Source organism: Chiloscyllium plagiosum, unplaced genomic scaffold, assembly GCF_037043375.1.
Source record: "Chiloscyllium plagiosum isolate Xiang-an unplaced genomic scaffold, Cpla_swu_hap1 HiC_scaffold_23, whole genome shotgun sequence".
Taxonomy (NCBI): domain Eukaryota; kingdom Metazoa; phylum Chordata; class Chondrichthyes; order Orectolobiformes; family Hemiscylliidae; genus Chiloscyllium; species Chiloscyllium plagiosum.
Window position 1 is genome coordinate 31,681,779 of NW_028270161.1, and position 24,894 is coordinate 31,706,672.

Below are 24,894 nucleotides of genomic sequence, written 5' to 3' on the forward strand. Positions count from 1 at the left end.
CTGCCATCCCACCATCCCCACAACTAAAAACAAGCCCAGTAGGGTGCTATAAATCCAGCTGTAGTTTCTGTTATCCCTTTTCAGTGTCCAGGCAACCACTGAGCCCCAAGCGTCAATGTGACTGTGCATCATTCTTTCTACACTGAAGCCATCTTAAGGAAGAGTTGGGGATCGGTCCTGGTGCCCTGGACAAGATTTATTTCTCAAAGCAGCATCACAAAGAAAAGGATAATGTAATTGTTACCACAGTGCTGTTTGTGGGAGCTTGCTGTGTGTAACTTAGCTGCCACATTTCCCACAGTACAACAGTAACTACCAGGTGTCAAATATTATTTTCTTGAGGGCTCTTCTCAGGGGGAGTGGCAACATTTAAATTTTCCTTTTTCATTCTTACTGATTCATTTATTGGATGATGCAGTCACGTAGTAACAGTATTTTCTGAATTGATTTGATGAATGGGGTATTTGGACTAACACAGAACAGGAATTAGAATAATTCATTCATATCCTCCAGAACTGTTAAGTCTCCACTAAACTGAAAGCCACAACATACAACGAAAACATTAATATCCTGGACGCCACCGAATTGAATTTAGTACAAAATAGCAGACAAATGTCAGCAAGGAAGTCTTTACTTCAAAATAACCTTCCACAGATGGCAAGGTCACAGCTAATACATTTCCATTGCACAAGCAAAAAGTTAAAATATTTTAATCAGGCAGTTACAACTTCACTCAGTACATCTCTGATCTCAATCTCAAGTTTAAACAGTTGATTTACCGTTCATTACAATAGAGTCCATCACATTTTTCCCCATATAGCAGCTTCTGAACTTGAATACCCTTAAACTGGAGCTTCTATATTCATTTGCAAGGGATTAATTATGTCAGTGAATTAAAATTTTCTTTGATCCCAGTTAGCTGAGTTTAAAACCATTCTCACCTTCACAGCCTTCCTTTCCCAACATGCAACAGCCTTCTACTCCCCTCTTCTCCCCTGGCCCTCCCCATCGCAGCCTCCTTCTCCCCACTCCCTGGAGCTTCCTCCTTCTCTGTCTCCTTCCATTGCCCAATGCAGTCTCTTCCTCCAAACACTCTTTTGCTCCCCCATGGAATAAAGCTCCCTTATTGCTCTCACCTTCTTACCAAACAGCTCACCATTCTTGCATTCAGAAGCTGCTTCTCGCCTATTTTTGTGACCAATGCAGCAAACACAAAGGAGACCACCACTTCCTTCCATTCTGTTTATTGGGTTGACCTTTGTCTGGTTGCCCAGGTGAGTGGATTTTTCCAGATGTTTTGGGGACATTAGAGATAAATTCGCCTGCTGTCCCCTTTTGTGCCAACATTTCAAAAATACTTTATCGGCTATAAGGCGTTTGTGACTTCCCTGCCATCATCATGGATGGCACTATATAAATGCAAATCTTTCTTTGACTTTGTTCTCCCAGTTGTTTTTCACAGGTATAATATCTTGGGTATGTGATTGATGTGTGACATTCAACAACAACACAACAGGTTACAGTATTTAATTAATTTAATTACACTTCAGATTATTGCCCTACAGTCTACAGCTACATGGTTCATCAAGCACAATCCTTGACTTGTAGTTTATAGACTTAGACCAACTGACAGAAATCATGAAAATAACAGGTACGCCCACACAAGACTTTGTTCAGAAGTTACAGAGTCAAGAGGTAAGCAGAATATTTTAAACCTATACAAAGTAACAATGGACATTTTAATGGTTCCCTTATTATTGTGACTTTAGATTAATACTATCCTTTTGCTAGTTCTCAGCCCCACACATTGGCCAAGCTAAACTGAGCCAGATTGAACTTAGAATGTCATAAATCTTATGCAGAAATTACAGTTAAAAGCAGTTATAGAAATATTCTGCCAGCATATAATATTAGGAACATGAGTCAGCCATTCAGCCCATCAAGCTGGCAATTAGATCATTTATGTTGTGCACCTCAAATTCATTTTCCAACCTTGTCTGATGCTCAGTTATGGGAAAGCAATTGTGTTAGTAAAAATTGATTTGATTTTAATTCTAAGGCTGTAAGCACATGGATTTTGAGTGAGGCTCTCTCACTCTGAGGTTAAATTTTAGACTGCCTTCACATTTTCCTGCACAGTTTATTGTAGGACCATGTTAACATTGGCTGGGTTTGTAGCATTTTCACCTCTATGTCTGAAGCTGTGGATTCAAGTGTCACTCCATGAAATGAGCAGCAAAAAGTCATGGCTGGCACTGTAGTGCAGTATTGAGTGAGAGTGCTGCATCTATGGAGGCATTGTCTTTCAAACCAAGTCCTCAAGTTCCTTTCAGGTGAATGTAGAAGAGCCAATAGTCATACAGCACGGAAACAGACCCTTCGGTCCAACTCGTCCCTGCCGACCCTGTTCCCAAACTAAACTGGTCCGACTTGCTGGTGTTTGGCCCATATCACTCCAAACCTTTCCTATTCATGTACTTAGCCAAACATCTTTTAACTGTATCTGCATCCATCATTTCTTCGAGCAGTTTATTCCACACATGAACCATTCTGTGTAAAAAAAATTGCCCCTCATGTGCTTTCAAAACTTTCTCCTCTCACCTTAAAAATATACCCTCCTAGTTTTGAACTCCCCCACCTTAGCGAAAAGACCTTTGCTATTCATCTTATCTGAGCCCCTCGTTATTTTATAAACATCTGGAAGTTCACCCCTCAGTCTTCTATGCTCCAGTGAAAAAATTCCCAGCTTATTTCTATAACTCAAACCCTCCATTCCCAGCAACATCCTGGTAAATCTTTTATGAACCATTCGAATTTAATAATATCCTTCCTGCAGCAGGGTGACCAGAATTGTACACAGTTCTCCAGAAGAGGCCTTACAAACATTCTGTACAACCTCAACATGACGTCCCGACTCTTATACTCAAGGATCTGAGCAATGAAGGCAAGCCTGCTCAGCACCTTCTTAACCATCCTGTCTGTATGTGACACAAACATCAAAGAATTATGTACCTGAACCCCTAGGTTTCTCTGTTCTACAACACTAATTGTATAAGTCCTGCCCTTGTTTGTTTTATGCAATACCTCGCATTTATCCAAATTAAACTCCATCTGCAATTCCTCAGCCCATTGTCCCAATTGATCAATGTCTCTATAACCTTAGATAACTTTCTTTGCTGACCACTATATCACCAATTTTGGTGTCATCCAGATACTTTCTAACGATGCCTCTTGCATTCTCATCCAAATCATTTATATAAATGACAAACGAAAGTGGACCCTGTACCAATCCCTGTGAACACCACTGGTGACAGGTCTCCAGTCTGAAAAAGAACCCTCCACCACCGCCCTCTATCTCCTACCGTCAAGCCAATTTTGTATCCAATTGGCAAGTTCACCCAGAATCCCATGTGATCTAACTTGACAAATTTCTGCATGGTAGACTAATTAGTAAAAGGCTTTACTAAAGTCCATGTAAACAACATTTACCACTCTACCCTCATCAATCTTTTTGGTTAGTTTCTCAAAAAACTCAATCAAGTTTATGAGACACTATTTCCCTCTCACAAAACCATGCTAATGATCCCTAATCAGTCCATGCCTCTCCAAGTGCATGTAAATTCTATCTTTCAGAATCTCATCCAACAATTTACCTCCCACTGATATCAGGCTCAGAGGTCTATAGTTCCTAGGTTCCTCCTTACTGCCTTTCTTAAATAAAGGTACAATATTAGCCACTTTCCAGTCTCCAGCATCTTATCCATGGTTATAGATGATACAAATATTTTTGGCACTATTTCAAAGAAGAGCAGAGGAGTTTTTCCCAGCTCCTCAATCATCACCACAAACACATTAAAATAAAAGCAAAATACACCAGATGCTGTTAATGTGAAATAAAAACAGAAGTTGTTGGAGAAATGCAGCAGATCTGGCAGCATCTGTAGAAACAGAAGCAGAGATAACGTGTCAAATTCAATAACTCTTCTTCAGAACTTCTGACAAAGAGTCATTGGACTTGAAATGTTAACTGTATTTTTCTCTCTATAGATGGTCCCAGACCTGCTGACTTTCTACAGCACTTTCTATTTTTTAATACATCAGCCATATTGTTGTTTCTGAATTGCTATGCTCAAACCAGCTGCTACATTTCCTACATTAAACAATGGCTACATAACTACCTTAAAATTACCACATGGACTACTGGTGGTTATGAAAGGTGCTATATAAATGCAGGTCTTTCTGTATTTTGTTAGTTTGATAATTATAGTTTGCAATACAGTCTTCAAACTATGTTAGAAAACAGCCAGTAAAATATTTCACCGGATTATTGTTAAGATCCAGATTGCCTGACATTTGATTGCTTGTGCAATTATTGGTTAATTATACATTTCCTGTTTCGCTTATGATACTCTTTCTATGAGCATGCTAATTAGAGTTAGTGCTGTTTCCAACTGCTGCAAGAGAACTGTTCAGAGATGGGTTACCATGACGACAAATGATGGCAATCAGCTAAAAAAATTATTATATTACAGCTGAGCTTCCAATGGATCTTTTCTTTGTTGTTGAAACTAAATTAATTCCCTATAACTTATACTTCTTAATGGAAACTAAGCAATAAGAAATGCTACAGTCTGAAAGTATATATCATTACTAATGCCACTGATTTGAAATATTGTGTTTTATTTATGGCAACATCAATAGAGGCATTCTCAAAACTATATTTCCTCAAAAAATGTCGTACAAGTGAATGTGACTCATAAATTATGAGGTGCTACATTGATTCTGATATGCATAGATTATGGTCCATTAATGCTTCAAAAATCCTATTAAAGAGGATAGAAAGTCAAATCCTAAAGGGTTTCATGTGAGTTACATACACAGTTGAAAATATGATGAAAAACATACAAAATAATGACTTATTTGAAAATAGTCTTGGATAGAGATTAAATTAATTTAATAAAAGGTTTCAGTCTTGCCTCAGTGGTCATGTATTGATTCAGTCAGAAAGTAGAGAATTTAACTTTGACTGCAAGATTTGAGTTGCTCACCATTCGCTAACATTGCAATGTAGGATTGAGGGGTGGGGTACTCTTAGAGGTGCTGGCTCTTCGATAAGACATTTAAATTGATGCCTCATCCTCTCATGTTGGTAGGCAAAATAGATATGTTGATGTTACTTGAAAAAAGATTCTTGCATTAATATTCTGGCTAATATTAAACCCTTAAATGACACCACTAAAAGCAGAATATTTGTTGTGGTTCTGTTCGCTGAGCTGGAAATTTGTACTTCTTTGGAAAGCATTTCAGGATGTGCTGTATTTAAGCAACATGATTTGCAAATACACAATGTCTCTTTTTACACAAGTCAGCATGATGTGGCATACGTATCTTCAAACATCCATGTTACATTAGATTAGATTCCCTACAGTGTGGAAACAGGCCCCTCGGCCCAACCAGTTCGCACCAACTTTCTGAAGAGTAACCCACCCAGACTCATTTCCCCTCTGACTACTGCACCTAACACTGTGGGCAATTTAGCATGGCCAATTCACCTGACCTGCACATCTTTGGACTGTGCGAGGAAACCGGAGCACCCAAAGGAAACCCACGCAGACACGGGGAGAATGTGCAAACTCCACACAGACAGTTGCCCGAGACTGGAATCGAACCTGGGACCCTGGTCCTGTGAGGTAGCAGTGTTAACTACTGAGCCACCGTGCCACCCTATATTAGTGAAGCAGAGACTTTATTAAGAACTTTAAAATAGAATGAATGCCAAAAAATTGCTATTTTCATTTCAGCATTGGACAGATTTGAATAATGGTTCAAGTTTTCGGGATTCTGAAACATAGCAAATGTCTTTATTTGGCTTTAATGGAATAGTTAGAAATGTATATATTTTAACTAAAACATGTTCCTAATTGAAATAGAAGTAGGAATTTTTAAGATCTTAATGATATCCAGTTTTCAACATGTGCAATCAGTCATATTAGCAGTTTAACAACTTACTACGCAATGTAAAGTTTAGTTTATTGCATTCCCCAATAAAAACGTTGTGTTTATAATTATTATAAAATGAGTTTGTCTTACTATTGAAAAGAATGGCATCAATGTTCACATATATCTTGGAACAGACTGAAATGAAATGTATACTAAATGCTCACAAGCTGCCAGAAAATTCATGTTCAATGAAACCTGAGCAATCGTGTTATATTTTTGTTTTCTATAGGCTAAAAATTACATCAAAAGTTTACAAAGAATTCCAAAGAAAGATTTTAAAGCCTTATTTGCAAATGCAAATCAAGCAGGTAAGGGACACCTTTTTTTATAAATTTATAAGTTATGGTGAAAAAGTTAAATGGAGTATAGCCTACCAGTAATCAGGAGTAAAAGTCAGTGAAGCAATAAATTATTATTAACTACTATATAGTAATTTAGGTCTATTGTTCTTTGTTTAACAGGGTATTCAAAGGTTGTTGAAGCAGTTTCTACTTAAAACACCTTCAGTACTTCCATGACCTTAGATAGATTTAAGTAGATTGCTGTCCCTGACTCACTTTATTTATATTACTAAAAGAATACAGATACACACAAACAGCAAATTTTTATGGGTAATGATTCTGACACAGATAAAGCAAGCAGGATGAGATGTGTAAACACCAGGTGTTGAGACTCTAGGAAATGTTTGGAGGGATATGGGCCAGGAACAGGCAGGTGGAACTAGTTTAGTTTGGGATAATGTTTGGCATGGACTGGTTGGACCAAAGGGAGTCTGTTTCTGTGCTGTATAACTGTATGACTCTGAATGAAACCAGTTATATGAGTTAGAGAGTTGGGGTAAGTGGATGAATCAGTGCATGGATTTGGCACCTGATCAGTCTGAATTGGTAATGGAAGGAGGTAAATTGCTGCCTAAGATTCATCACCAATATCCTTCCTCCACTGAACATGTTAGTGAGGCAATGGTGCGACATTAGTGTGCTTGTGGATATAGAACATAGAAATGTACAGCACAGAACAGGCCCTTCAGACCACGATGTTGTGCCAAGGATTGTCCTAATCTAAAATAAAATAACCTAACCTACACACCCCTCAATTCATTGCTGTCCATGTGCATGTCAACCAGTTGTTTAAATGTCCCAAATGACTCTGCTTCCACCACCATCGCTGGCAACGCATTCCATGCATTCACAATTCTCTGTGTAAAGAACCTATCTCTGACATCTCCTCTTTACCTTTCTCCCAATATCTTAAAACTATGACCCCTCGTGCCAGTCAATCCTGCCCTGGGGAAAAATCTCTGGCTATTGACTATCCGTGCCTCTCATTATCTTGTATACCTCGATCAAGTGACCTATCTTCCTCCTTCTCTTCAGAGAGAAACATCCGAGCTTAGTCAACCTCTCTTCATAAGGCAAGCCCTCCAGTCCAGGCAGCATCCTGGTAAACCTTCTTTGCACTCTTTTCAAAGCATCCATAACTTCCTATAATAAGGCAACCAGAACTGGACACACTATTCCAAGTGTGGTCTCACCAGGGTCTTGCAGAGTTGTAGCAGAGCCTCACAGCTCTTAAACTCGATCCCCCTGTTAATGAAAGCCAAAACACCATATGCTTTCTTAACAATCCTATCCACTTGGGTGGCAACTTTGAGGGATCTATGCACTTGAACACCAAGATCCCTCTGTTCCACCACACTGCCAAGAATCCTGTCTTTAATCCTATATTCAGCATTCAAGTTCGGCCTTCCAAAGTGCATCACTTCGCATTTATCCAGGTTGAACTCCATCTGCCATTTCTCAGCCCAGTCCTACATCCTGTCTATGTCACACTACAGCCTGCAATAGCCCTCAATACTAAGAACGGCACCTCCAACATTTGTGTCATTAGCAAATTTACGAAACCATCCCTCAACTTCCGCATCTAAGTAATTTATAAAAACTACAAAGAGCAGAGCCCTGCCCACCACTCACCACTGACCTCCAGGCAGAATACTTTCCATCTACAACCACTTTTGAATCTAGACAGTCAAATCTCCCTGTATCCCATTCCTCCTGACTTTATGAATGAGCCAACCATGGGAAACCTTATCAAATGCCTTGCTGAAGTCCATATACACCACATCCATCGCTTGACCTTCGTCAACCTGCCTTGTCATCTCCTCAAAGAACTTAATAAGATTTGTAAGGCATGACATGCCCCTCACAAAGCCATGCTGACAGCCTTTGATCATGCTATGGTTTTCCAAATAGTCATAAATCCTATCCCTCAGAATTCTTTTCAAAACCTTGCTGACCACAGACGTAAGACTGACTGGTCTGTAATTGCCAGGGATTTCCCTATTCCCCTTCTTGAAAATACAAACAACATTCGCCTCCCTCCAATCCTCCACAACGACTCTCGTGGAGAGTGAGGAAGCAAAGATCTTTGCCAGCAGCTTTGCAACCTCCTTTCTCGCTTCCTGAAGCAACCTGGGATAAATCTGGTTTAGCCTGGGGACTTACCAATCTTAATGTTTACCAAAACCTCCAGCACATCAACTTTATCAATCTTGATCTGTTCAAGCCTGTTTCCCAGCTCCTCAAAGTTCTCATTCACAACAAGGTCCCTTTCCTTAGTGAAAATCGGAGCAAAAAAACTCATTTAGGGCTTCCCCTATCTGTTCAGACACCATGCACAAGTTCTCTATGCTATCCCTGACCGGCCCGCCCTTCTCCCTGATCATTCTCTTATTCCTCACGTATGAGTAAAATGCCTTTGGGTTCTCCCTACTCCTTCCTGCTAAGCCTTTTTCGTGCCTCCTCCTGGCTCTCCTCAGTCCATTTTTGAGCTCCTTTCTAGTAAGCCTGTAATTAAAGCTGTGCTAGATCCTTGCTTCCTCCACCTTACGTAAGCTGCCGCCTTCCTTTTGATGAGAGGCTCCTTTGTTCTCGTCATCCAAGGTTCCTTAGTCTTACCCCTTGTTACCTGTCTCAGAGGAACAAATTCATGCATAACTCACAACAACTGCTCCTTAAATAGTCTCCACATGTCTGCTGTGCCCTTTCTGTGGAACAATTGCTCCCAGTCTGTACTTCCCAACTCCTGTCTGATAGTGTACTACTGTGCCGTACAATAGACATTGCCTTGTTGATATAGATGAGGATGTAACCCTGAAATGAGATTTAAGTTATGACTGCTGTAATTTTCCCAAAGTGGCTGGAAACCAATTTGGGGCTATTGGTACTTCCACTTCACAACTGCAATACTAAAATTTACATCTATCTTGTCAGTTTGTGCATGGTTATCAATATTTGTCAGTGCCAAAGAAAAGATACTAAAAGCTTGTGTCTCTTTTGACAGTCCAACAGCTGAATTGTACCAAGGTTATATTAATATACCTTGTCTCTAATGTGTATTCTGAATGATATAAGCTGGGTATGCTGCATTCTGACTGTGGTGACACCCTTTGTTTTGTGATGAATTATGAGACGTTTTGTGTATATCATCTTTAAAACAAAAAATTACACAACACCAGGTTTTAGTCAATAGGTTTAATTGGAAGCACCTGATGGAAGCAGTGCTCCAAAAGCTAGTGCTTCCAATTAAACGTGTTGAGACTATAACCTGGTGTTGTGTGATTTTTAACTTTGTACACCCCAGTCCAACACCGGCATCTCCAAATCATCTTTAAAGCAGTCAGCCATCACTTAGTTGTGAGCATTCTTGCCTCTGAGTTAATGTTAGATCAAGTCCCACTCTATAATAAAAGCACAACAATCTGGACTGACGCTACACTACTAACCCACAAAGGACATGTTAAGCTGAGGCCCTGTCCACTTTTCCACGTAAATGTAAAAGATTCCATGACACAATTTCAAAGAAAAACAGGGATCTATCCCCAGTGTCCTGGCCAATATTTATTCCTCAATCAATATTACAAAAAAAAACTAGTCATTTCTGTCCTGCTATTTGTGGAAACTTGCTGTACATAAGTTGAGTGCTATTGGGTTCTACAATGTACTTCAACAGTACTCCATTAACAGTTCAATTCTTTGAAACTTTGCAAAAGGCACTATATAATCAATGCCCTTTTTTCACTTCTGTGAAGCAGCGTGTCAGATTTTCCTACATTGGCATTTCATATGGTTTTGTACTGAACTAATTTAACAATGTGTACGTCATTCTTTCAAGCTTCAAATTTCAGTAGCTTAATAATGTCATGTTGCTGACTTTGTTTATTTTTCCCTCAAAACAGCTGTCAACTTAATGGAGAAAATGCTTGTACTCGATGCAGAGAAACGAATAACTGCTGCAGAAGCTTTGGCTCATTCTTACTTTGAGCAGTATCGAGATCCTGAAGAAGAGACTGTGGCAATGCCATATGATGATAGTTTTGATAATATGGATTGCACTATTGAAGAATGGAAATGTAAGCAATCTTCAAATATTGACATTTTTTAAAAGTTGTTTTAAGGTTGCTGATCACACTAGATCACACAAATTGACCATCTCCAATGCTCGGACCCATATAGTGGTATTAGAGTCAACTGCCAAAGTCAGAAAAATATCTGATTCAATGGCTCTCAAATTTACTTGAATTAAAATTCAGGCACCAGCTGGTTTCCATGTTAAAAACTGGATAAAGAGACTCAGGAGAAGGTGCAAAAGAAAATATTGATTTGGAAGGATGAACTGTGAACAGCATTGGAGCTCAAGAAGAAAGCAAAGGGGTTGGGGATGTGGGAGTGAGGGTGCTCAGTCAGGGTGATGTTGCTCCTCAAATTCAAAGCTTTAAAATATAATGATGGATGGGATTTTAAAACAAAGCAGAAGAGAAGTAAAGGGATATTTATTTGAAAGAGAAGAAGCAAGACAATGGATATTGGTAAGACGTTTCTTGCTTAGTGTTGATCAGTAGAGTTTAGGACATGCCATGCAGTTATTGTTCCATTAAACATGTTTTCTTAACCATCTAATTTGTGCTCAACTTGTGTTCAAGTTGAACAATTAAATTTCTTCTATCTGCCCATTGTAAGGTTTCCAAGTACGGTACCATCATTTTCACTGCTCCCAGCAAAGTTCATGATTGAGCTAGACCACAGCACAAACTTCTCACAAGTTGACGTAAATGTGTTTTACAACAGAGAATATAGAACATTACAGCACAGTACAGGCCCTTCGGCCCTCGATGTTGAGCCAACCTGTGAAACCAATCTGAAGCCCATCTAACCTACACTATTCTATTTTCATCCATATGCTTATCCAATGTTTGGGATAGGAAATGGAAAATGTCATCTGGTACAGTTAAGGATGATCTACTGATATTTACATTGAATCACTTGTTAAAGGTAGAACTGAGACAACACTATTGCTTTAATCTATAGATTTTAGCACTGTTTAACACTGACACTCTGGCACTTTACTGAAAAATTTAAAAATGTTAGATTCCCTCCTACCTCATTCTATGAGGTCCACCTGGCTGAGCTCATTACAGTTTCATGCTGTTTATTTTTCAAACTGCTAGGTCTTGTGATATTTTATTTATGCTTTGATTCTCTTGTTGGTAAAAATAGTGGCAGGTATAGAACATTGGTATAAAGTTCAGGACATCCTGGATTTAATTCCAAGTTCCTGTTGTAGTCAGTTCTGGTCAGGATTCCATACTTGATATTAACTTATCTGTTTTCTCTATAAATGCTGCCTTGCATTTTGGCGAGTATTTTCCAGTCATGTTTAGCCAATTTCAATTAAAATAGCAATTGAGAATTACAGTTGGCCTCAGAATCAGTATGCTAGAAAAGGATTGAGTTCCCACTACTGATAACTCTCCAGTGGCCTTTGCTGTGGAAATGTACGGATATTGTTTGGGATCACTTATAATGCATCCATAGTTGAATAGTTTAAATTTATATATGAATATCTTCTTGGTAAGGTACCAGTACAACTGTGACCCAGTAAGACCTTCCAAGAGGTTTGGGACAGGAATTCAAGGGAAAAAATCTACCTCACTGTGGCTGTTGAAGTTTGTCAAACACATCAACATCCTCCAATGCATCCCTTTTGTTGTCCTGCTCAATGACACTAGCCACACTTGGTTCCTTTTTACGTTGTGCACTTTTGGCAAGTACAGCTCCAGCAATGGTTCATCTCTCTATCCCTCATAACTACTTCTCGAATGTCCCCAGAGATCCTTCTTTACCTCCTATTCTTGTTCATGTGCATGCTCAATCTTGTCAATAACATCCAGACTCCAGTAGCAACAGACATTAGCATATCTTTTGTAAGAGTGTGGCTTTTCGAGAGTATGTCAGACTGAGTACTTTATAAGAAAAAGTGAAAGGCGCCAGAGCCAAATTGAATTATTAAATTTTTGCAATATGTAAAAATGATATATTGCATGGGAATAAATTCATTTCTTTTCTACCTAGGTCATACTTATAAAGAAGTGATCAACTTTAAACCATCAACTGGAGTACCAGAATCTAAAGAAACAGCAGTGTAACACTGGAATCATAGGTAGAAGACAGAAGTAGTATATAATTGTGGAGTGAGCAACTGGCTCTGAAGACATTGAATCATTTAGTTACTTGTTGTTCCAATGTTTTGAAAGAAAATGTACACAATTTTAAATTTATGTCTATACTTCAGTCTTTTGTTTTTTTTGTTTTTTTTGAAGGTCAAACTCTGCACCAGCATTTCTTGGAAACACTTCAGTGTTGTAACATTTTTAATTATGTGATTTTAGGCTGAAATGTCTCCTGACTATAATTGAGAGGGAAAAAATAGGCAAAAGCAATCTTGTTCAAACACTGAATTTTTCATGGTGCTATATAAATTCTAAAGTTTCTCATAACTGTATTGTCTACAGTCACTTGCGTAGTCTCTTTAATTGATGTATAATGTCTTTAACCATCATTCTTTAAGTGCTGTTAGTAAGATAATGTAGAGTCATTGTTAATAGTGGTTGTGTTAAAATTATAACAAACACATAAGTGTATTGAAAACTGATTAATCTATCCTCAATCCCATTATAACTAATCACAGACACTAATTAGAAATAATTATCAAAGACTACATTTTTAAAATCCTTGACCAAAACTAACCATTAGAACTGTGCCAGTGTGTAGCACTGACCAATCATGTGGGATTTCCCACTCCAAGCAAATTAGTTCACAGTTTTTCATTAATCTAGGTAATAATAGTAATTCACTTATATTTTCCAAACTGTATTTCAAGCGAATGTGAAATTAACAGTCTAATTCAATTGGATAAACAAGAAAACCAAAGAGCTATGGACACTGGAAATCAGAAAATGCTAGAAAAACTCAGCAGATCTCGCGGTATCTGTGGAGAGAAAGCAGAGTTAACATTTTGACTCCAGTGACCCTTCTTCAAAACTTGTTGATGCTGACAGACCTGCTGAGTTTTACAGCAATTTGTGACTTTATTTCTAACTCCATTAGGTGCTGTTTATTTATCTCAATGGCCCAAAGACCAATTATATGTGCTGCACTGAATATTCCTCTCAGTTATCTACTGGAAATCTGCACTGTCTATAGGGTATATGTGACCTATTGGGACAGGCCATATACCTGTATCTCCTTAACTAATCAGACTGAAGAATTGTTATCTCACTGCATAGAATTTGAATCAGGATGTGCCAGTTACAGTATACTTAATCCAATGTCAAATCATTTATGGAAATAAAAAGAGAAATACCCATAAGATGTAGAGGCAGAGGTCATTTAGCCAAGTTTTACTCTACCAATCCAATGAGATCACAGCTGATCTGATAATCCTTAACTCCACTTTCCTGCCTTTTCCCCACAGACAGATCTTTTTAATCAGTAAAGGAATAGGTTTTCTCAGCCTTGAATATATTTGATGACCCAGCCTCAATAGCTCTGCAGTAAAGAATTCAATAAATTCACTACCCTCTGAGAGAAGAAATTCCTCCTTATCTCTGTTTTAAATGTGTAACTCGTTAGCACTGCGCCTCACAATGCCAGAGACCCGGGTTCAATTCCTGCCTCAGGCAACTTGCACATTCTCCCTGAGTCTGCGTGGGTTTCCTCCGGGTGCTCCGGTTTCCTCCCACAGTCCAAAACAAATGTGCAGATAGGTGAATTGGCCATGCTAAATTGCCCGTAGTGTTAGGTGAAGGGATAAACGTAGGGGAATGGGTCTGGGTGGGTTGCGCTTTGGCGAGTCGGTGTGGACTTGTTGAGCCGAAGGGCCTGTTTCCATACTGTAAGTAATCTAATCTAATCTAATCTGGTCCTAGGTTCTCCCACAAGGGGAAACAGTAGAGGGAAGGAATGTAAAATTGGATGATGAGAGAAAGAAATTGTAAAACTTATTTCAATGACCATTATAATTAAAATCTGAAGCAATGAGACTTCACATTTATTAAAGTAGATTTCCACCACTGGAGAGGTTTGATAGTAATTAAGATTCAAAACACCATTAAAATATATTTGTTTTTCTATGTATTTCAATGCCAAGGTCCTTTAGATACCTTTCTCTTCTGGAGAAGGGTAGCTTGGACAGCAACTTCCTTTAACACATTTAATTGATGTGCAATTGTTAGAAATTGCTGTCTGATTTACATGAATAATAATGATTCAGTTCATTGTAAATTCTATCACAAAATCCATCACATTATCTTTCAAACCAGTGAGAGCACACTTCAGCAATTTCCTCAGGGGTGCCATCCAGTTATTTGTGGTACTTTTCTAAGTTTCCTTGTAAATTGTGCTATACATCAGCTGGTATTGCATGTAGACACTCATCCACTGCAACTAGCCTTATGAACCTCATTATAGTAGCATAGAAACACTTCCTAAAGGAACAATATTGACTGAATTGTAATAAATTATGAACTGTAATGCAGAGGGACAATGAGTAGTTAAAACATTAAAATATTTTTAAAAATTTGAGGAGTACCATTGTTTCTGCTAGCCATTTATATTTGTGCACTGGGACTCACTCTATGAGAAAGTGTTACTGGTACATCATCGCAATTGCAATGTTTTGTCAATCTTTTTTGTGTTAAGTATTCATGATATGGAAGCAAAAAAAAGCATCTACAGAGAGCATCTAAGTTGGAATTGTCCAGAGAGAGCAGGGCCTAAAACTTTGATCACTGCATCTTTAGCAAGCTGAAACCATTCTTTAACAAGTAATTAATCTCTCTGGAATTACTTTCTAAATAACAAAGTTAAAATCATTGGACTACTTGAATAGTCATAGAAACCTATTGGGGACTTTAGATTCAGGTGGGTATCAAAGACATTGGGTACATCATCACTTTGGATGAAGATATTTCAATTTGGTTTGATTTTGATAAGTTTCCATTTCTGTCTTAAATTTCCATTGATCATTTGATTTTGTTTTTGTTACAGTGTCCCAACAGGGACTATCTAACCTGAAGTAATATTTTGTTTTAAAAGAGTAGCAGTTCACCACCATCACCTTCTCAACAGCAACTAGGGAAGGGCAACGCCTGCTGGCCCAACTAATGATGCCCACTTCCCACAAGCGAACACATAGAAACTCAGTAGATATGGACTGACCTCAAATAATAATCCTTCACCATTGGGATCACACACTTTTTCTCCCATCCTTATAAATCATAGCATCCTTACAGTGCAGAAAGAGGCCATTCAGCCCATCAAGTCTGCAATTACACTCTGAAGGGGCATCTCATCCAGACTCACCCTATTCCCATAACCCTATATTTACCATGGCTAATCCATCTTCATCCCTGGACACTACAGGGCAAGTTAGCTTCTCTATACCTGAGAATCACTAGCTTCATGTCTTCTGAGGATATTAAGAAATGGAAAACTTAGCATCCCATATAATTTGTATTGGTCAACAACTGAGAACTTCAGCACTGTGGTACTGAGTAAGATTGATGTAGGCCTTGTAAATATTTGTAAGACATTAATTTTTTCATGGGTAAATTTCAAAATTTGGGTCAGATGTTTTATCTTCTCCTCTCCTGATTACACAAGTGATTCAATTATTTTAATATCAATGGCGAACCGGCCCATATGGCATAGATAAAGATAAAGGAGTGGCAAAGAAACTGACAGATTGCAGGCAGTACTTAGACTAACTGGCTCTAAAGCCAATTGGGTTTGAGATGTCCTAAAGTTTGGAAAGGCACTATATAAATGCATACCTGTATTTCTCTTTAGCTAAACAAAAATATTTACATTGACCTCACTAAACACAATAGATATTTATTGAAATGCTCAGCCATCATCCAGTTAATCAATGTTAAGGTAATCTGAGATGCTAGCATTCTCAAAGTTAGATACTAACTCAAAATTTCAGTGTACACAACTGGCAAAAGATTTTGTCACAATAGCCCACATACTCTGACCCTGATTTGGATAAAAATTACATAGTTACTTTTAAATGAATTCTATATTGGAGATTCCTGGACAAGGCCCTGTTACAAATCTACCCAGGAATCCAGTAGGGCAGATGTTCTTTATGGAGACCAAGGCCCCCTTTGCAGCAGTCATTGTGCTGTGTTTTGATTTATATGTCTAACAACAGACAGCCACTTTGACAGTGACTGTAAAAGGATAAGTACCTAAGAGAGATGTGGAGTTAGGGTGGCTGTTGGATTAGTGTTTGGGTGCCAGGCTGATGAGAGACATAGGGTGCCAGGTAATTAGATGAGTGCTTAGAGTAGATTGGGGAAGAGAGGGATATCAGGTCAAGCAGGTGGGAGAATGATGCTGGGTGTAGGGGAGGTCAGGCTAGTAAATTAGGCGGGAAAGGGCAAGGGTGTTGTCAGGTCAGATGAAGAGGAGGTGCCAAGTCAGGGAGAGAGTATGTTGGATCCAGCAAAGTCTGGGTGGGGGTGTTGGGTTTGGCAGGTTGGGAGTGGGTGCAGATATCTGGTCATGAGTGGGTGTCGGATCCAGTTTGGTTTGGACAGGCATGTGAGGTAGTGTAGTGCCAGGTCTGGAAGACACAGCAGGTATAATCAGGGTATTGGTTTAATAGTTGTGCAGGAACTACAGTAAGTATTTAATCCTCTGACGCTTCCAGATACACGTTAAGCTTAACTGAATCAGAATGCTTCAAAGATTCTGACTTTAAGGAGCATTTTCAGAGTGTTCCAGATGCAGAGGGGATTGTACATCGCAAGTTTCAATTTACCAGCCAATCCCCACACAGTATGCTGCATTGGTGTGTTTGCATGGTCCCGATATGTAACTCCAGACCACAGGGGTTGTAGCTACCTGGCTATTGGAATATCTAGTTTGTTATGTTTATTGTTGTTTTCAAGAGACACAGATTGCACCTGTGCACTTTCACTTAAAGCATCTCCAATTGTATTGCTGTAACTGAACATTGCACTAGCTATGGTTCATGTTGCAACTTATGCTAAACCAAAAGAAACCTATGCAATTTTCACATCAGTTTGAAGATGGTAGAAGTTAGCAATAAATGTGTTTAAATGTAATTGCTTACTTTTTTGAGATGTATGGAAATCTCCCAAATTATCATGTAACTCAGTTTAACATGAGAAGATGAGCCTGGATAACCATTTCCCGTTCCACTCAACTTTGGGACATCCTAACATCATGGAAGATGCCATGGATATCTTCCTTCAGGTAGTTTATTAATGACAGGGTAGCAGTGGGACGAACAGTCTAATCTTTGATTCTGCTAAACATTTGTATTCATTCTGGACTTAGTTAAGGAATATATCATGACATAATGTAAGTGTGTTACGATCCTGATAAATATGGATTAATATCAACTGATGATTGATTAAAAAAAAACAAACATTGATTTAAAATAATTGCATGATAACCTGACCATGGAGTGAGGCAAGTCCAAGAAACAAATATAGAATAGACAATATTATCTACACTGAAATAACCATTTAATCTAAAGACCTTGAAACTCGACAATTGAGTCAGCATCAAGTAATTTGAAACTCCTGTTTTAATTCATACTTCTGTGATAAGTGTGCATTTTGGACAATAAAGATTGCTTGCATCATTTCTGCGTTGAAAGACAAATGTAGAAATGACTGAACACCATCCACCTCAATATTTTGCTCTCCATTTTTTGTTTAATCTCTTAAAAGTGGTTAATGTATGTTCTACAGGTCCTGATATCCCTCACAAAGAACCACTCTTCATTTATGTGCCTGAATGGTGTACCTCAGGAATTTATTCAAGCAAAAATGTTTCATACCTGATTTTCCTCTGCTCTCCTAACATTCTTCACAGAGTATAGTGCTTCCTAACTCTTTCGAAATCTAGCTTAGAGACTCAAAATTAACTCATCAATTTGCTGAATTAGAGAATCTTCCACCACAGCACTGGCAGCAGAGACATTTTGCATCACTGATATCATTAATATGCACCCAATGGCAGGAGCCAGGGCTCCTGACAACTAAGGAGCACATTTCAGCCTTCGCTTAAGTTTCCCACTCTCTCATTTCATTTTGCTGTCCTGCTCCAATCACCCCCACCACACTCACTCACTGTTTCACTCGCATTGCCTTCCCCCAAATGGGAGTCCACTCACCTTCTTGCTATCTCCTGATTGGTTCCCTCCTAACTCTCACATTGTTTCACTCTCACTCTCTGCCTCGCTCTGTCCCTTCCAGGGACAGCTCACAATGAGACAGCACAGCATTGGAAGGGAAATAGTGGGAGGTCAGGAGCAATAAACAAATTAAGATCTCAGAATTTGAATCTATTTAGAATGTTTGCAAAAGACTCACTTTATTACTCCTTTCTGTTTTTGTTTAATGGTCATACTCTTTGATGGAGGCATTGCAGGCAATGACATTAAGGTGACTGTAACCACATGAGTAGTTATTGTGCCTCCTGTATTTACTTTTTTTTCTCTATAATTGAGGCCCTAACACAAGTCCTTGTGAGACACAACTGGTTACATCCTGCCAATTGACTACCTACCCATTATCTCTACAACACTCTGGTTCTTTTTTTTTCTCTTCTTTTTTTTTCCTTTTTTTATTAACCACCACACTACCACCTAAGTGCGGTAGTGCTTATTTTATCCCCAGCACCCATGGTGTGTGTGTGTGTGTGCAGGTGTGAGACACAGTGAAAGACACAAAGTGCACGAATCTTTATTCAAATTCCACCACCAGGAAGATAGGAAAACACCCGGGTGGCCAGTGACAAACACTGCCCTTCACATCAAAGGGCAGTGCTGTGTGATCAAAACAGTGAAGGGGAGGGTAGGGACTAAATCAAAATAGAGTTGGAGGGAGAAATGATGCACTCCACTCCCTGCGGCGCCCACCTCTCCCTGAACAACTCCAGGGTGTTGGTCGACACCGCGTGCTCCTTCTCCAAGGACACCCGGGCTCTAACGTAACCGCGGAAGAGGGGCAGGCAGTCGGCCCTAACGACCCCCTCCACGGCCCGCTGCCTGGACCTGTTAGCCTCCTGTATTTATTTATTTATTTTTTTATTTTTTTTTTTTTTTCGTTCCTACAGTCTGGGAGGGAGGAGCGAGGATAACACCCTCCTCCCCTCCACCGCTCGACGACCCAGCAGAGGGTCCTCCGTCGTCGCCCGCACCACGGCCCTCGTGGTCATCGAGGTCCTCCCCAGGGGCCGGAGGAGTCAAGGCAGCAGGAGGCCCTGCTGTAGCCCCCAGGGGTTTGGGCGAGTCGGGCCGCGGTGCGGGACAGTTGAGGGGCACCGTTGGTTCGTCCCCCGGAGAGGGGCAGCACCGCCGGCACACTGCAGGAGAATCCCTCCCTTCCAAGGGCCGGTGCCTCTTCCCCAGAGAGACCGGGGGGATTTATTTTTTTTTTTTTTTTTTTTTTCTTTTTTTTTTTCTTTTTTTTTTTTTTTTTTTTTTTAAATTTAACCCCCACACTACCACCTAAGTGCGGTAGTGCTTATTTTATCCCCAGCACCCATGGTGTGTGTGTGCAGGTGTGAGACACAGTGAAAGACACAAAGTGCACCAATCTTTATTCAATTTCCACCACCAGGAAGATAGGAAAACACCCGGGTGGCCAGTGACAAACACTGCCCTTCACATCAAAGGACAGTGCTGTGTGATCAAAACAGTGAAGGGGAGGGTAGGGACTAAATCAAAATAGAATTGGAGGGAGAAATGATGCACTCCACTCCCTGCGGCGCCCACCTCTCCCTGAACAACTCCAGGGTGTTGGTCGACACCGCGTGCTCCTTCTCCAAGGACACCCGGGCTCTAACGTAACCGCGGAAGAGGGGCAGGCAGTCGGCCCTAACGACCCCCTCCACGGCCCGCTGCCTGGACCTGTTAGCCTCCTGTATTTATAGTGACAATAGACACAGCTGCTATAATTACATAATTAAGCATAATCATGTGATAAGCATTGAGCTTACCTTCTGTTATGATGTAGTTGTTGAACCCCACTGTTAAGTAAAACCAAACACTCAGAAACGCTCACCTCGCCTTGTAATGTTAAAATTTGAGTGACAGAACTTCTAAATTCCACTATTTAAAGAAAAGAATAATTTATTTTCCTAACTTTGATAGTGAACATTAAACAACAAAAATATACTTTTACAAATCCGAGGCACCTTTCTCTTTACTACTTAATATCTAGGAGAAAGTGAGGACTGCAGGTGCTGGAGATCAGAGCTGAAAATGTGTTGCTGGAAAAGCGCAGCAGGTCAGGCAGCATCCAAGGAGCAGGAGAATCGACGTTTCGGGCATGAGCCCTTCTTCATTTTCAGTACTTAATATCTGGCCCTAACTCTAAAAAGAAGTGTTTTTCCAATAACACATTTATTAAACATTATATTAGCTTAATCTCAGGACCACACTGTCTCTATCTTCTTCGGTGTCTTCACTCTTCTGGCTGCTGATCTCCCAGGGTTGTCTTCTTTCATTTTACTGTATGTTTCACATGAAAAGGTACCTTTGATAGAGATTATTTTCTAATTTCTTTGAGAGCAAGATGTTAGATGGTTAGTTAGCTCTCTAGCTGTATAGCAGATGCTCTCTCTCTCTAATTTTGAAAATGTTGATTTTATATTCCCCCATGACACATTAAATTCTTATAATTTGATTGGTTTCCAGGTGTCAAACAAGAAAGTTCAAATTCCATTGGTTTCTGCTATCCTGGGTATAATTTAAACTAGCTGAAAATGTGTTGCTGGAAAAGCGCAGCAGGTCAGGCAGCATCCAAGGAACAGGAGAATCAACGTTTCGGGCATAAGCCTTTCTTCAGCCCTTCTTCGGGCTCATGCCTGAAACGTCAATTCTCCTGTTCCTTGGATGCTGCCTGACCTGCTGCGCTTTTCCAGCAACACATTTTCAGCTCTGATCTCCAGCATCTGCAGTCCTCACTTTCTCCTATAATTTAAACTAATTGGTTAAATTTGAATTGTTGTCAAAACAACAACCAAAACTCAGGTATCCAATCGTTACATTTGGAACAGCTTGATCTTTAACTGGCAGCTATGGCTGTATTTTACATTCAGAAAAGCACTTTCTATCTTAAAGTGACCATTCATCCTTTCAACTTCATGACATTTGTTACTGCTCTGCAATATCATACCATCCAGTGTCACAGGGAGCTCCCAGGAGGCAGGCTTCCAGCATATATAATTTTAATGAATAAATGTTGACATTATAGGATTTTTCATTAAAGAACTTAATATTGATAAGGTAAAATCTACATCATATTCGATGAGAGGATCCAAAAAGACAAATGATCAAAAACCACCGGTTGGGTTGCATTATAAGACTTCAGGATTTACAACAGGCTACTGGATATGTTACTGGACAAGAAATCCACAAAATAAGCATTCACGTCCACCATGACAACTTGGAAATTTGAGTTTAGTGGCTTGTAAACTTGGTTTCAGTAAGTGATTATAAGGTTGTCAGATCATCATGTAAACACGAGGTCACCAATGTAATTCAAGGAAGGAAATCTGACATAATTACCTGGTCTGGCCTAAAGGTTAGTTGATACAGACAATGTTCAAGGGAGGCTAGGTCACAAAACACCTCTTGGTGGGTACTTTGTGCCCATTACCAGAGTGATTGTGGTATCAGCTACTGACCAAGTTGTCCAATTAACTATTGATTCCATAAGGAATACAAATTTGAGGATTTGCAGGGTCAAGTTAACTGGTATCCAACAGGTATGCAAAGTAATCTGCAAACAGGTTTAATCAATCTTGCTGCGCTTACTAAATATGAGTGATAGTGCTCACGATACTTTGTAGGATACAGTATAAATGAGGAGCGTTGATCATTGTAAGATGCTTTGTAATTGTTTCAATCTCAGCAAGAAATATAAATGCAGTTCAGAGATGTACTTTGCGATAGCCAAACTGCTCAGTTCAGCTCAATACCTGTATATCGTATGATGGAAGCTGTTGAAGCCTGGTCAAACCAAAACTTGAGTCCACTTTTGGATTAATAATTAACTTATTAACAGTACTGGCAGACTATAATTATCTAAGAAACAGTTTAATTATCACAAACTTGGTAATCCTGTACACCTACTAGTAGATGTTAATAGGTTGTTTTAGAAAAAAAGCCAAACTCAAAAGTTTCCTCATTACTTTTTAACTCGGCTTTCCGAATGCTTCTATAATTTAGTGCACACAATTTGCTGTCTGCCTTGAAAAACAATCCTCGTTTTGAAACATTTCAGAAGGATACATTTTCTTTTTAATAATTTTCTAAGGATATCAAATTAAACTGCCAAATGAATTTCTATCCTCATGATAGTAGATGCAAGCATAGAAATCTAATTCAAATGGCACAGAAGTGGAACTGGTAACAGGTTTGTTGTATTTTGCCAAAGGGATTGCCAAAAAAAAGCTTAAATGCAGAGAATTGGTAACAATCAGTGCTGTGACAAATGTGGCTCCTGATTATATTTGAATTCCGTTTTTTTTTGTCTGTAGAATAATTGCCCACTTAAAATGTGCACAGGAGATCAGGGCTATTACAGAAAACATCACATTCCATCATTGGACTGACCTGTTGAAGTTTATTGCCTGTGGATATAAGCAGGAATGGCAATCTCACTTACAAGTTTCATCATGTATTTGTTTCCTGACCTTTAATTAGGGAAGTGTTGGCACCAGGTTTAGTTCAGATGTATTCTTCTGATCCAGCACCACATATATGAAGTTCAAAACACAGAAACTTTGGCTTGATGGAAACTTTTCAACAAAACGTTGCAACATGATTTGAACTATTTCCATTGGACAAGACAGATTTACTCGCTGATTTTCTTTGTTCAGCTAAGAGAGCAAGTGAGCATCAGATTTCCATCGGCCTGCCAATTACATGAACAACATTTGTCAGTCACCCTGCTTGTAGTTATTCCTTATAACGAAGATTCTCATTTACACTGGGTGCAGCTTTATTTAGAATGGTGCCACATCATTCTGTAGAGCGTTGAGACTCCTATGTGGTGGATGAACAAACTGCATATTCCAGTTTTTCATGAAGAAGACAGAACTCTGTAATGAGGCTAATTGTGTAGCCAACATTTCAAACAGCAACCTTCTGTATAAGCTGCTGCAGGCCTGTAGCAGCATGCAAATTCCACATTTTTATTGAAAGGAGTTGCGCATGCTTCTTGAGTTCTTTGCCTGAAAACAGACCCAACCCATTGCACCACAACCTCCAGAACAGGTAGTGCGAGAAGACAAGTTGTTGTACAAAATGCAAATGACTTAAAACCAGAAATCAAGGTGGGCTCAGGTGCATCGGAATAGAGTGCAGTTTGGTAGCATACCACCTGACATATGAAAGGTCATTTAAGATGTGAACTTTGTTTTTCTCATCATAAATTCTGCCTGACCTGCTAAATATTTCTAGCATTGTCTGCTTTTCTACTAAAAAGATAAAAGTTGCCACAGAGACAACTGGTGGTGCTTTAACCTGACAGTCACTTGCCCTTCTGGTGAGGTAAGAGGTTGAGAGAGAGAGAACTCTTCACGGTAACCTCAACTGGTGTGGGAATTGAGCCTATGCTATTAGCATCAATCTGCATCACAAACCAGCCATGCAGCGAACTAAGCCAAACCAACCCATTTTTATACTACCTTACTCTGTTCAGTCTGAGATAGGTGAGGAAGAGAATCAGCCTGCCCCTCTAGCCAAGAGGAGCTCTGATGAGCAGTCTAAATTGAATTAGTGGATCTATGGTTGGGAAAACAGAGGATCTGGCAGCAATTGTTGCAGCATCTTTGGATTAGGGAAGTGAAAACCAATACATGCCATCTTTTTATCATTTTCCAATGCTTTACTACAACTGCAGAGTTAAATATGGTGACGACATAATTTTGCTTGGAGCAGTGCTGTCCACCAGACAAATAACTTCACTTGGAAGAGGTGCCAAAAGGATGACATTTGCCGAGGGAATAGTAAAATAATTGATCAACTGAGAATAGACAAACCGAAAAGAGCTTCAAATCCATACCATTAAACTTTTGCAATCTATGAGGTGAAGATGCTGTCATTGTAACTGTTACCTAAAAAGTGGTCACTATTTAATGCAGTAACAGTGGAGGAATAACAGTATATTTCAACAAGTAGTTGTGCATAACTCAGACGGCCAATATTCAGGAAGTAGTGCTGCCATGCACTGCTATAATTGGCATAACTGGGTGAAGTCAGGTTTGAGATGTTCTGTCAAAGAACTCTTGACAAGTTTTCACAATGCATTGTGTGAATGGTACATACTGCAACCAAAGTGCACTGGTCAAGATGGTAGTAATAAATGTTAAAGATGGGGAATCAGGTGCCAATCAAGAGGCTGCTTTTCTGCTGAATGAGGTTGAGCTTCTTCAATACTGTTAAAGGCACACTCATCCAGAAAGGTGGACAGCATTCCAATACAGTACGGATTTCTACCTT

General features: G+C 39.4%; 1 protein-coding gene across 1 annotated transcript in view; it reads left to right on the top strand.

The window, feature by feature from the left end:
- LOC122561715 (mitogen-activated protein kinase 12-like) overlaps positions 1 to 14,927 on the top strand; it is a 70,502-nt gene extending 55,575 nt beyond the window's left edge. The window contains exons 9-12 of the mRNA XM_043713757.2: positions 1,616 to 1,695; positions 6,230 to 6,308; positions 10,238 to 10,411; positions 12,411 to 14,927. Coding sequence (XP_043569692.1) covers positions 1,616 to 1,695; positions 6,230 to 6,308; positions 10,238 to 10,411; positions 12,411 to 12,484 — 407 coding nt within the window. The 3' untranslated portion in view covers positions 12,485 to 14,927. The remainder of the gene's footprint in view (positions 1 to 1,615; positions 1,696 to 6,229; positions 6,309 to 10,237; positions 10,412 to 12,410) is intronic.
- The last annotated feature ends 9,967 nt before the right edge of the window (positions 14,928 to 24,894 follow it).